This window comes from Mus pahari, chromosome 1 (assembly GCF_900095145.1).
Source record: "Mus pahari chromosome 1, PAHARI_EIJ_v1.1, whole genome shotgun sequence".
Taxonomy (NCBI): Eukaryota; Metazoa; Chordata; class Mammalia; order Rodentia; family Muridae; genus Mus; species Mus pahari.
The window spans coordinates 172075182-172089398 of NC_034590.1; the positions used below are offsets into that span (position 1 = coordinate 172075182).

The 14217-nt window shown below is 44.4% G+C and overlaps 1 protein-coding gene across 2 annotated transcripts in view; it reads left to right on the forward strand.

Moving 5' to 3' along the window:
• Positions 1–14217, forward strand: part of Grk5 (G protein-coupled receptor kinase 5) — a 208227-nt gene that overhangs the window by 167903 nt on the left and 26107 nt on the right. For both annotated transcript variants that reach the window (XR_003845398.1, XM_021205323.2), the window contains exons 5-10: positions 1681–1781; positions 2357–2449; positions 6297–6360; positions 7227–7367; positions 10197–10387; positions 13075–13112. Coding sequence is in view for 1 of the 2 variants with exons in the window: in XM_021205323.2 (XP_021060982.1) it covers positions 1681–1781; positions 2357–2449; positions 6297–6360; positions 7227–7367; positions 10197–10387; positions 13075–13112 (628 nt within the window). In the remaining variant the exon portion in view is untranslated. The remainder of the gene's footprint in view (positions 1–1680; positions 1782–2356; positions 2450–6296; positions 6361–7226; positions 7368–10196; positions 10388–13074; positions 13113–14217) is intronic.

Below are 14217 nucleotides of genomic sequence, written 5' to 3' on the forward strand. Positions count from 1 at the left end.
AAAAAAAAAAAAAAAAAAGCAAATGGACCCTGGAGGAAGTGCATACCTAGTACAGACAGTTTGGCAACTTGGGCCCCTCCTGAGTAAAACTAAAAATGGCTTCCTTCTTCCCCATAGCTCATATACTTGGCATTTCTATGCTGTCTTTGCTGACTCACACTGGATCAAGACCATACCCTTTCACCTCAATGATTGACACTTATGGAGTGCGCAGCCATCTACCAGGCGTACCTCCACTGCCCTACCCCACCCCAAATTCCAAGTGGCCTACCAGTCTGCCTCCCTAGGCAGATTTGCCTACAGATAGTGGCTTGTCCTCCTGTTTCATTGCCTGCAGTTATTGGCTCTGAAGAGACTAAACTGCCAGAAGCCTCCAACCTAATTTATATGCTTCTTAGGGGGAGAAACTTAAAAATTCATCAATGCTCAAAGTTCAAAGCAGACTTGAGCATCTCTGAAGCACCTCCCACCTTCCAGAGAAAGAGATGTAGCCACAGGATGGCAAGGTCAGAGGTTAAAAGCAACACAAGTCCCTGGTTGTGGTATAAGCACAGGCAGGAGACTGAGCATTTCTGCAGGACACAGTTGTAGGTTTTTAGAACAGAGAAGAGGACAGAAGTGGACCAGGAAGGGTACACATAAGGCAGAGGGAACTGCCACCTCTTAAGACAGTTCATGGTGGAAAATGTACTCTAGCTGGAATTTAGTGAAATAGCTTTGCAGCCACACCATAGGCCATCTTCACCAGAGTTAGAGCCTCTCCAGCCGACTGAGGGGGTAATCCTCAAGGGGGATGAGCACACACAAGAGGGCAGGGCAGGGAAAGAAGGAAACCCTGAGGAATAGAAAGCGAACCATGACCTTTATTCAATAGTGATTTGCCAGCTGCTACTGCCCCTCCCAGTTTACCCAGGATCATCTCCCTGTAGGCACTGCCTAATGAACCTTAGCAAGTCTTCCAGCCCTATAGCTACATCTCTGTAGCAGGGGGAAAGCATAATTTCATAATTCACACTACATCTTTTGGATTTTCTCAAAATTTTTCTCTAATTTATTAAAATCCCACCTTGGCATCCACCTAGTGAGTCAAGTCCTGGGAGCATCTATCAAGAATGCATGGCAGGGAGGAGATGGGTGAAGCTGGGGAAACTAGACTTTGAGATACAAAGTGGCTTTCATAATGTTACATGGCTAGAAATTTCACACTAAGTCTGAGTTCGTTCACTGCCATTTAGTCTAATAACCACACCACCACCACCACACTGAACACTGTCCATGTATCCTACATGTGTCCGTGTCCGTGTGTGTGTGTGTGAGTGTGTGTGTGTGTGTGTGTGTGTGTGTGTGTGTGTAGGGGATGACCATATGCAGGGACAGGTAGCTACATCTTTCTTTCGTTTTTTGTTTGTTTGAGTTTTTTTTTTTTTTTTTTGAGACTGGGTTTCCTTGTGTAGCCCTGGCTGTCCTGGAACTCACTCCATAGACCAGGCTGGCCTTGAACTCAGAAATCCACCTGCCTCTGCCTCCCAAGTGCTGGGATTAAAGGTGTGCGCCATCACTGCCCGGCTAGCTACACCTTTCTACCATCACCTGGTATCTTTATCTTTTACCCTGCATCTATGGAGCAATTCCAGCCACCCTGTTCCTTTCTTCTCACTGATAATCATTTCCTTCTTCCAGTCCCCAGTGTTCATTGCCCAAGTTGGACAGGACCTGGTCTCCCAGACAGAGAAGAAGCTCCTGCAGAGCCCCTGCAAAGAACTCTTCTCTGCTTGTGCTCAGTAAGTGTTCTACCATCTTGCATTGCCCTGGGTACCTGGGCTCTATTTGCACAGACTTTTGACTGCCTGGGCTGGCGACTTCCACCTACATAGACAAATTATGGCTACTTGGGCAGATCCCTATCTTCTTTGAAAGAGAGTGGTTTTACTGGTTCCAGACCAAACACAAAGCCTAGGTTTTGGGAACTGTATCTCATTCTGTCCCTTACCACCTCTCAATCGTAGCCCCTCCTCTAACTCAACAAGTCTAGTTCCACTATAGCTCATCTCTGGGATTGTTGACCTAATCTTTGTGATTTACTTATTTATGTCCCCATTTGAATATCCACTCCATACTCTCTACTCTACTACAGAACCAGAAAGACATTCTGGCCCTTGGCAAGACTTATGAATACTTGCAAGGTCAATCCAATTTAAGCAACCATTGCAGAACAAACAGGCCTCTGGCCAGATGTGGAATATCCATTGTAAAGCTTGGCTTCTCTGCAGTCTGAAGGCAGTAACCCACTAGACTCTGCCTAACTACTTCAAGATAGGAATTATAACATGTTTATCTTTCTGTCACTCTGGGCTAGGTCTGTCCATGACTACTTGAAGGGAGACCCCTTCCACGAGTACCTGGATAGCATGTATTTTGACCGCTTTCTGCAGTGGAAATGGTTAGAAAGGTGAGTACTATGCACTCCTCACATGAGTGTATGCAGGTGTGAGGTAGGGTACAGAATTCATATGTATGATAATTCATATAAAGATCAATGAAATTGATTATCCTCCTTCTACTAACTAAGTTTTTGGGTATTCTAGAAATGGCATGTGCTTATGAAATCCGGTCCTGAGTTGTGCCCACGTACATATCATCCATGCTTCTTTGGTTCTCTGTCATTCTCTACCAGATTCTTCTTCTTCCTCCTCCTCTCCTTCTCCTCTTCCTCTTCCTTCTCTCTCCCTGCCTCCCTATCTCCCTCCCTCCCTCCCTCCCTCCCTCCTGTTCTGAGATCACATACTATACCTGCTAAATCTATGCTGACTGTACACCCAGCCCTAATCCTATGTTTTTTGCAACCTCCCCTAAAGAATGAATGACTTTGTACATCAAACTCTGTATACTTTTGATAGTATTCTCTCTTTTTTTTTTTAAAGATTATTTATTTATTATATGTAAGTACACTGTAGCTGTCTTCAGACACTCCAGAAGAGGGCATCAGATCTTGTTACGGATGGTTGTGAGCCACCATGTGGTTGCTGGGATTTGAACTACAGACCTTTGGAAGAACAGTCGGGTGCTCTTACCCATTGAGCCATCTCACCAGCCCGATAGTATTCTCTTAAAAGACATCTGTAAAAATAATAATAATAATAATAAAGGTTTTTTTCCCATCTACTTAATTCCCAGCAATAACAACCCTGAGACTAATTATTAATTAATAAATGCCTAAGCCATAAGCTTTGACTTGTTCTATGACTTGCTCTTGACTTATCTTTTTTATTCTTATCTTAGTTCAGCTATGTGACTGGTTTCCTCTTTCTGTCTTCTTACATCTGTCTCTTTAGAGTTCCTGAGGCGAATCTTCCCCTTTACTCTGAGTTCAGCTACCTGCTGGTTTACATCCATCTCCTCAGTATTCCTTGGGCAAATGTCCCCTTTATCTAACCTGAGTTCGGCTATGTGGCTGAACGTGTTTTACATATGACTCCTAAATGTTCTGGGGCAAACCTCTTGATTTGGGCTATTTTTCAGAATTTTCTATATCCCTGCCAATGTCCCACCTTCTATTTTCTATCTCACCTCACTGGCCATAAGCTTTTTTTATTGAGCCATGATACTTATAAGAGATTATTTCTACAGACACCTGATTGTAACCTGTGAGGGACTGTTCAGTCGCCCTCTAAAGTGGCCACCCCCAAATTCCAGCCCTGCCAACTTGAGCCCTTCTCCTTGTGCTCTATATTGGTCCCATGTTTTCCTCCCCACTAGTGAGCACTGGGATATTCTTCTTCTTTATTTCCACATCATTATGAGTGAGATTGGACATCTATCTGTGGTTTATTTGCTTCCTCAGTCTCTTCAAAGTCTCTCATGGGTATATGTAGCCTCTCTGTGAAAGCAAGAGTCATGAATGGGACATGACTTGTCTTATTTCTGACTAGTCCAGACAATGCTGAGGAGGTAGGCCGGCACTGTCCAGAACGATTTCATAGTTGACAGAGCTCATTCCTGGCTTAAAACATGCCAGACTAGGCTGGGAATGGAAGTGTCCCCTCAGGGGTCGCTGTTTATAGAAGCTTGGTACCAAATTTAGAGCTAAGATGAAAGGATGGACTATCCAGAGAGTACCCCATTCGGGAGTCCATCCCATCATCAGCCACCAAACCTAGATACTAATGCTCATGCAAGCAAGATACTGCTGAAGGGACCCTGATATTGCGGCCTCTTGTGAGGCTATGCCAGTGCCTGGTCAACACCGAAATGGATGCTCACAGCCAGCTACTGGATGGAACACAGGGTCCCCAATGGAGGAACTAGAGAAAGTACCCAAGTACCTGAAGGGGGCTGCAACCCTGTAGGTGGAACAACAACAGGAACTAACCAGTACCCCCGGGGTTTGTGTTTCTGGCTGCATATGTAGCAGAAGATGACCTAATCGGCCATCAGTGGGAATAGAGGCTCCTTGGTCTTCCAAACTCTATATGACCTAGCACAAGGCAAGGCCTGGGCCAAGTAGTGGGAGTGGGTGGGTAGGGGAACAGAGGTGGGGGGAGGGGTATGGGAAACTTTCGGGATAGCATTTGAAATGTAAATAAAGAAAATAATAATAAAAAAGAAAAAAAACAAAACAAAACAAAACAAAAAAACAAAAAAAACAAAAAAAAAAGAAGCTTGGTACCCCAGTGGTATGTTCCACGCTCATAGTAGGAAGACATTTATTCTTTGGTCTGCACATATACAGCACTCATGGGATCCGTCCCTTATAGGAGCCATCTCAAGATTTCAGGTGCATCCTGCTCTGCAAACTTCAGGATGCTCTGGAGGAAATCAACCTGCTTACAGCCACTGCATTTCTATACTGATCAGTGGGAATGCCATAATCAGAGGCTCATCTTTGATCATAGCCATACTGGGATCCAAGCCTTCAACATACGAACCTTGGTACAGTTTTATGTTCAAACCATGACAGAATTCATGAACAAGGCAATATGTATTGTCAGCTTGAAGATCTGCAGAGCAGCCTTGTTATTTGTTACAAATAATAATGGCATCTACTACAAGAGCAACTTATCAGAAGCTTTGGCATGGGCACATTTACCTTCTTGTTATTCCATTTTGCTGAAGATGAGGGGCCTAGAGAGGTTGATAAGTTAGCCCTAGGCTAAACAGCAAAGGTCTGGTAAAAGCCAGAATCTAAATCCAAAGTCTTTCACTCAAGTCTTTGGTCCTCAGACTACCCAGCAGTCTGATTCTGAGTCTTGATTTTGGCCACTGGCTTTCTTTTTATTTATCTGCACTGGCTTCGTGAAGTGGACATTTTGACTACTGCAAGTTAAGTATACAGTCTTTGGAAGGTACTAAATTCTTAGAGCCAATAAGGTAAGATTCTAGTTTAGGAATTCCCCACATCACTGATGGCACCCCATCTCTCCAGTTTTTCCTCCTCAATCATGACCTATTCACACTGTGCTACTGAAATAATAAGGGGATTTTCCCTCTCCCAGTGTTAATCAAGAATTTCCTAGGAAATTGCAGGACAATCATTTTTCTAGTACAGGAGCTCTACACTAGTAGTAACTGTTGATTCTCAGTGTGTTGTACATGGTTTTGCCAGCATAACTGGGAAGGAGGAGACAGAAAATGAAGGGTATTTTATCACCACCTGTTTGGCCATTCAGGGTCCTCTAGTGTTCTGGATGGATGGCAATATAACAAAGCAGTCCCCATGAAGGAAGGTTAAGAGCTCATGATAACAGAGTACCTACCTGGGCAAGACCTGTGCCAGCAAAGTTTACTTTGCACTTTAAGCGAGGTGCACTCACTAATGGGTGCTCAGAACAATGAGTGTGGTCCCCTGATAGGTAGGCTGAGCCCTATAGATGTTAGGAGGACTGTATGTGCCTATATGGTGTCTTAGCAACAACCCCCACCCACCCAAAGCAAGGTTTCCTTATGAGTCTGACCATAGGCTGTGAATTTGGGTGAGAACAGAGAGATGCTGTCAGGGGAAGGCTAGAGGCCAGACGCCTTTAGTTGCCTGGGTTGGGCTGAGCTCCTGCAGAGGGCATTCCTGACTCAATATAGTTAAGCACTGTATGTTTATTCTTCCAAACCTTCCTGCTCTTCTTAGCAAGCCAGGATGGTCCAGCCCCTAGCTTTCTAGGAACCAGAGCCAGAGTATAGATCTCTAGCACAGCCTCAGAGGAAGATATTACATGCCCTAGGCTTGTTCCTTGCCAACACTGTTTCTTGTGGGTCTTAAATCTTAACTTCAGGAGACAAATATCAGATTCTTGATATTTTTCCAGACAACCAGTGACCAAAAACACTTTCCGGCAGTACCGAGTGCTGGGCAAAGGGGGCTTTGGAGAGGTAAGTGAGCATTGAAGGGGTGGGCCTCTGCTCCCTTCCACACCTTGTAAGATCAGTCGTGCTTTCAGAAGGATCTTCTTGCTCCGTTCTGGCCCTCTGATAGTAAAGAGGGTCTGGCCTGATGCTGACACACTGCCAAGGGAGAAAAAAGGGTAACAGAGCCTTTGCCACCCAGAACAGGCAGGTGAAGTGGAGGTTCTCTCCTGCCAACCTCAAGTGGGAGCTTCAAGAGAAGGATGGGTCATCACCTGTGTTGTGTTTGAGGAGGGAAACGCAAGGGCATGAGGGTACTGAAAAACCTTGGCCAATGAGGAGTTCAGATGGTACTGTTGATGTATCTTATTACAGTAATTGAGACTTAATAAATACTCAATATTTGAGGCTAGCTTGTTTTCATTTTAGAGCCAAGAAAACTATTCAGAAAAGATTGGTGTTTTAGACAAGGTCACATAGCCAGTCAAGAGCAGAACTAATGCTAAACTCTCAATGCCTCCTCCCATTCCTTTACTGTAAAGTTAGGGTTCATAAGGCTCTTCCTTCACTATCCCCCCCAAACAAACTCTTCCAGCTGTCAGCAAAAATTTCAGTTATACCTGATGGGGGGTAGGTAGCACCCCATGCCTCTAACTAGTCACATGACTTTATGCTGTGGCCATTTTAGTACCTTCAAGGCTAGGAGTCTTTTCAGGGAAGGAGTCCAAGCAGCACTGGGTATGGAGCTAGATATCTTGAACTATAGCAACCACAGGGCAGACCTGCTGGCTTTGGCCCCACCAGTTCCAGCTCTAGAAACCTGACATCCTGACCTTGGAGTTGAGTAGACCTCTGTAGTATACTATGACCTGAGTATCTCCCTTCTACTGCAGGTCTGTGCCTGCCAGGTTCGGGCCACTGGTAAAATGTATGCTTGTAAACGCTTAGAGAAGAAGAGGATCAAAAAGAGGAAAGGAGAGTCCATGGCACTCAACGAAAAGCAGATTCTTGAGAAGGTCAACAGCCAGTTTGTGGTGAGTGTCCAGGGTCCATCCACAGGCCCATTCTTCTGGTGGCTGGGACTTTTCTTGTCTTGTAAGTAGTAATGGTCCTCCAGTATAACCTGTCCCCACTTCTGAGATCTCTTTGTCTATGGCCACCTTATGAATTCCCCAGTGAACAGAACAAGGCAACTCTAGGAACAGACAGGATCTCTGGGATCCACAAATGCTCTTGGATGGATTCATTGTGGTGGAGACAATCATAGTGGAGTTTCCAAAAGAGGTGATATTTTGTGTGCCTCCTGGTCAGTCTAGACTAGGCTCTGCCCAAGTATCAAATTAACCCTAATTTTATGTAGCTACATACACACACACACACACACACACACACACACACACACACAGCCACATCAAGTCTAATCAAATGGAACTACCTTCTTCACTTACTGGCTACCCCAGTCAAAGCCAGGAAAGCATGTTGGTGGATCTCCACAGGGACTTCTCTCTGCCTCCGCTGGACTGGCATTCCATGCTTTTACCTGTAGTTCTGGTCACATTTAGTCATCTCAGTGACAAGCTTCCTGCAGAGGAGGTTGGGGAGCATGGAGGTGAATGGATATTTGGTAAACTTTAAATGTTTCTTCCTCATGTTATTATAAAAACTAATATTTTTATTTTCTGTGTATGAATGTTTTGCCTATATGTATGTGTATGTATATCACATACACGTGGAGGCCAGAACAGAGTGTTGGATTCCCTGAATCTGGAGTTATACACAGTTGTGAACTGCCATGTTGGTGCAGGGAATTGAACCCAGGTTCTTTGAAAGAACAGCCTATGTTCTTAACTACTGAGCTATCCCTCCAGTCTCATAAAAACTAATGTATGTGAGAGGTAAAATTCAAATGACATAGATACACAATAAAAACAAATACCTGTTTCTTTGAGTAGTTAATCCAGTTATGCTTTATTCATGTAAATGCTTTATTATTTTTATGTAACAGGATGATTGTATACATGTTACGCTATGATTTTTACCCTGAAGTTGTTCATTTCTTTCCTCCTCTGTTTAGATCTACAGCTTAGCTATTCCCAGTTTTTAAAAGAAAGCTATACATAACTTCTCAGTATAGCCCATCCCCTGAAATTGTTTCTCATTTGTGAACCTCAACCTACATGCTATGGTATCTACTTTCAAACATTTCCTGGTGTGCTTCTATGAATGTAGCCAGGGTCCAGATTCATAGCAGAGGAATCACTATAATAAGAGCTGTTCACACTGTATGGAAGTTGTTCCCAACTGGCTTACCCTAGTTAAACTGTGTGACAAGGGAGGGATGCCATCATTAACTTTTGGTCATTCCTCAGAGGAGGATGATTTTTATGAAGTGATACTCAAACAGGACAGAAGTTTTGGGCTCTGGGTCTCATTCTAGGCTATCTCAGCTGCCATCCTTGTCCTTAGAGAGAAGTAGAGAATTCAGTGGTACCTTAAAGGAGGACTTGGACAAAACTAGCATCAGTCTGGTTTGACCTGGGCTATTTTGACTTTGAGTTGTCACATTGATGCTGCCCACTGGAGCTCTCATCTGTGAAGGGAGTGCTGGTGGGTCCTACTAAGAAAAACATTGTATGTCTGACAAGCCTGGTCTGGCACATCTTCAAGGTCTGTTGATTTTGATGGCTGGACCATCCTTAAGTGGGGTCTATTCACTACCTTTGGCAAGAGAGTTTCCACAGTAATACTAGGTATCAGCTTTTGTCACTTGGTGTCGCTTTTGTCACTATAAGAAAATACCTGTGCTATTTAACTAATAAAAAGAACAGATTTATTTTAGCTCCCAATTCTGGAGGTTCCCATCCAACATCAAGTAGCCCCATTGTTGAAGTATTTACCAAAAATCAAAACAAGCAGAATAAAGAGACAAGAGCTGGTCAGGTCTCATAGTCACCTTCTCTAGGATACTCCCAATGCCCTAAGGTCCTCCAATAGGTCCTCTCACTTCCCATTAGCATCATCCTGAGTACCAGTCCTTTAACATGTGAGCCTTTAGAGGATACTTATACAAACCATGACACACCTTCTGGACCCTTCCTGGGGCTTACATGGGCAGGTGTGGAAGGAAGAAGGTCAGCTCCAGTAGTTGGTAGTGGAACCCAGTGCCTGTGAGCTCATGCCTCCTCTGCCTCCAATTTGTCTCCTTTCCTCAGAAATAACTCCTGTTCTTCCTGATGCTTAAATCCAAGTTTTATGGCCTGGCCTATCTCCATCCTGGCCACCAGTGACCAGATTTCATGTGTGCAGACTCCCAAAGTAGAGACTACAGCACAGTATAAGTTGCTTCAGTCCAGCACCACCTGCCTCACCCACTGCACCTTGGAAATCAGGAAGCTACCAGTTACATGTCCATTGACATGTCCTGTATAGATTTTTGCAAGGCTGTGTTCTGTTCCCAAAATCCTCACTGCCCTTCCTACAGCATGAAGGGCCACTCTACTTTGCTTTGCTTTTCTGACTAGCCAACTAGGCAACAGCTAGTTTTAACAAACTAATGCACACACATGCTTTTCTGGTATGGGAGCTATCATCACTCTGGTAGACTTTCTGGAAGGACAGGGTTCTACCTGCCCGTGTCCCCTTCAGCTCTTTACTTTGAGCTACTTATCAGAAGATATGTGAATGGGTTCTTCACTGGGTATGAGAAAAAGCAGTAAGGATCACTGAGAGGAGCTGCAGGCACAGCATATCAGCTGCTTTGTACCCTCCACTCTCCTACCTCCCAGCTTTATTGATCTCAAGGAAAGGGGATATTAGTCAGTGACAGTTGCTATGACCTCACCGTGCTGCTCTTGTGTTTCCAGGTCAACCTGGCCTATGCCTATGAGACCAAAGATGCACTATGCCTGGTTCTGACCATAATGAATGGTGGTGACCTGAAGTTTCACATCTACAACATGGGGAATCCTGGCTTTGAGGAAGAGCGAGCCTTGTTTTATGCAGCTGAGATCCTCTGTGGCCTAGAAGACTTACACCGTGAGAACACTGTCTATAGGTGAGCAGTGCTCCCAGAGTCTGTCTGGGCCCCTGTACCCTTCCAACCGTATCCCAGGGTTCCCAGGAACCCAGCTAGTAAGATAGATCACTCTCCTTATGGTGCCTCTGGCCTCTAATGGTTAGAGAAACCAACCTTGTAAAATGATATTCTCTAAATTCCTCCTCCAAGGAGAGGCTGTGATCACTGCCACCCTATCATCCTGTACCCAGGGATACTCAGTGGATCCTGGTGACTACTACCTGGAATCAGTCCCAGGGAGATGTGGGGAAAGTCACTGTCCAAGGGCATCACATTGCCACATATCCTGCCATACCCAATGCTGAGCCTGCTCAAACCTTCACCGTCCTCTCCTCTCAATACCACCATGCCTTAGACTCTATAGAACGCTATACAAAATGCTTCTCACAATGAGCAGGGCTTCATGGTATCCTCATAGTGCAGAGGATTTTTTTAAAGCTCTGTTGCCCCTCCTAAACTTTACAAAGTTTCTATTTTTATTTTTTTTAAACTTATATATGTGTGTGTTTGTGGATTTATCTGCAAATGTGCCTGCTAAGTCTAGAAGGCTCCCCTGGAGCTGGGATTACAGGTAATTATAAACTACCTAGATTTGGTGCTGGGAACCAAACCCTTGTCCTCTGGAAGAGTGTTAAGTGCTCTTAACCATTGAACCATCTCTCCTGCTTCCCCTACTGCATTTTAAACGAATATTGTATTACTCCTTTATGTGTTCAGAAGAGGCTGTTGTTTTAATGTTGGTTAGTTACATTACATTTTTCAAGGGACCCACTGGAATATAATTGTTGTAGCAAATTGATTTCCACCATAATCTGTTTTAAAAAAAACTGTGATAAGTGCCTGACTGATGTTATTAGAAACTACGCTGGGCACTGTTAGCATATCAGTCCTCACAGACCCTCAGCACCTACACAGTCAGTTGATTTCTGGGTAAAGATTATCTTAGTGCCCTAACAGGTTTTACAAATGAATGTTCTCCATAGCTCTTACTCCAAACTCTAGTCCGAGTGTTCCTGGGATTTGTTTTTTACTTTTGTAATTAAAAAAAAAAAAAAAAAAAAAAAAGATTTCCCCTAAGGGTTGAACACAAAGGACCTCCTTCATTGTCTTTACTTAAAAGAAAGTGTGTTGGAGTTGGGGTGGGCAACCCTGGAGTTCCAAATTCCCTTCTTCTAGGTTATCACTAAGACCTAAGGCAGTGGTTCTCAACTTTTCTAATGCTTTTACCCTTTAATACTGTTCTTCACGTAGTGACTCCAATCATAAAATTATTTTCATTGCTACTTCATATCTGTAATTTTGCGACTGTTATGAATTGTAATATAAACATCTGTGTTTTATGATGGTATTAAGCAACCCCTGTGAAAGGGTCATTTAACTCCTTCCCCAAAGGGGGTTGAGACTCACAGGTTGAGAACCACTGATCTAAGGTATTCCTTCTTGTCCTGATCTCCTGCTCTGGATTGTCTGTGAATTTGATCCTGTCTGGTGGTCTGACAAGCTGTGGTTTTTCTTTTTTTTTTTTTTTTTNTTTTTTTTTGGTTTTTCGAGACAGGGTTTCTCTGTATAGCCCTGGCTGTCCTGGAACTCACTTTGTAGACCAGGCTGGCCTCGAACTCAGAAATTCACCTGCCTCTGCCTCCCAAGTGCTGGGATTAAAGGCGTGCGCCACCACGCCCGGCTCAAGCTGTGGTTTTCAACACGTTGGCCATTGGTATCTTGAGTTGAGAGTTCTTGTCCTTATTGAAAATTACTAGCCCATCAAAAGAAACCTATGTAAATAATAAAAATCAGCAAAAATGGTTTGTAATTTTAAAAGGATTTGCAAATACCCACCTCATTTGGTGAGAATGCTTAGGATTTGTGTACATGAACCACCCACAAGGAGACCTGCCATCAGGTAAAGAAAGCTGGCTGGTGCAGAACTGGAGCCTCCATCCAGATGCCAGTATTGTCATCCCTGGGATGTAACATGGTACATTTCCCAATCTAAGCTGCTTCTTTACCCAGCTTTTACTGGAAAATCCAGCATCTTCTGCCTGTTCTCAATGGTAATGCAAAGGTTCCCCTTTATGAGTAAGATCCTGTCACTAAAAGGAGATACTGGAGATAAGGTGAAGCAGCTCCACTGCACTGGCAGCTGTGTTTCCTGCCTGAGGTGCTTTCCAGGCTTTGACACAGCTGGACTTAGATAGGCCAGCTTCCTGGGACTCCATCCATAGGAGTCTTTCCTCTAGCCCATCTTCACCTACAGCTTTCTTCCCAGTGGTAGAGCTGATGCTCTGGGCTTTGTGACTTCTGTTTCCAGGACCTGCTCTGCCCACAGGTTATTCTGTGATGTCCCGTCTTCCCAGCCCTCCAGAGAGTCAACACTGGCTAGTGTTCTCTGCCCCATGAACCACTTGTGTGAGGACAAACACCAGAATTGGCCTTTACTAACCTCCTAGCCAATGGCAAACCTCAGCATTTATGTTAAAGTACTTGGAGGAGAAAAATGAATTCAAAGTGGTCTTGACCAAGAGAGACCAGTTTACCTCAGTCCAGAGGTAAAAGGCAGATATCTTGTGATAACTAGGCCTGACTGGCACCAGAGGGTCAACCCAGATGTAGTTTGTCTTTGCTGCCTGGAGTAGTCATATTCAGATGCCTGTGTTTTCATCTTACAGAGATCTAAAACCCGAAAACATCTTGCTGGATGATTATGGTAAGTCAGGGGCTGGAAAATGAGGGCCTTTTCTGTTTGAGTATCTGAGGCTAGTGTTCTAAGATACCCAGAGCAAGGGATTGCAGAGACTCTTAGGAATGGAAGGGGTTAGGCCTGGACCATGGGAAGGGATGAGGCCCATGGGGCAGAGGACTCCACTTCTATACCTTACTCTTGGACTTGAGGGGGGCTCCTACTTCTTTTAGCAGAGTAGCTCAGTCGACTGTGACATCAGAGCCAGAGTCAGCACTGAACATCCATGCTACTTGCCTTGGTCCTTGTTTTGTTTGTGAGGTGGAGACCTCTTGACTGTTCTGGCCACTATGGAGAGGATACATACATACATACATACATACATACATACATACATACATACATAGTGAGGGTACTACATGATGGCCCAATGAAAACAGCCTGTTGACTCTAGCCAGATGTAAACATGTCATTATCTGTGTACTGTCATTATTACCTGCTTTTGGATATTAGCAGTGGGAAGCAGCCCCTCACACCTATAGAGTAGTTTTCTCGTGTACTTGACTAGCTCTGCCCATCTCCATAGAAGGGGAGGTGCCGTCCAAGTGTCTATCTTGCATATAATAAGCCTGAGGGCTCAGAGGAACTAGCCTGGTAGTAATACTACCAAGTCTTCTGCATGTTCTTGGGACAACAGCATATACACCCACAATTGATGGCCTGGAGAGAACTATGTGTAGAAAAATGAGGAGCACAGGGTCCTCTGGGAGGCTACAGTGTGTTCTATTAACTACTCACACTGAAGCCCCACCTACAAAGGGTAGTCCATTGCTGGTACTCACATACTATATTTTCCGTCAGATACCACAGAACTGGAGGCTATCTAAGCTACTCAGGCCCGACAGGCATTTATGGACAAAGGCACGTGTTCCTTCCTAAGTATGAAATGTAGCCATCACCCTGCCTAGAAGGTGTGACGGATATAGAAGTAGAACTCTCGGTGTGATACTGCCTGGGTCTTGGGGAACAGACTCTGAACTCAGATTCCAGACCAGACACCACCCTTCTCATTTCTCCATCTCTTTGAAGGGGGAAAAAAACAAACCACCTCCAAAGACCAATCAGGAAGGCA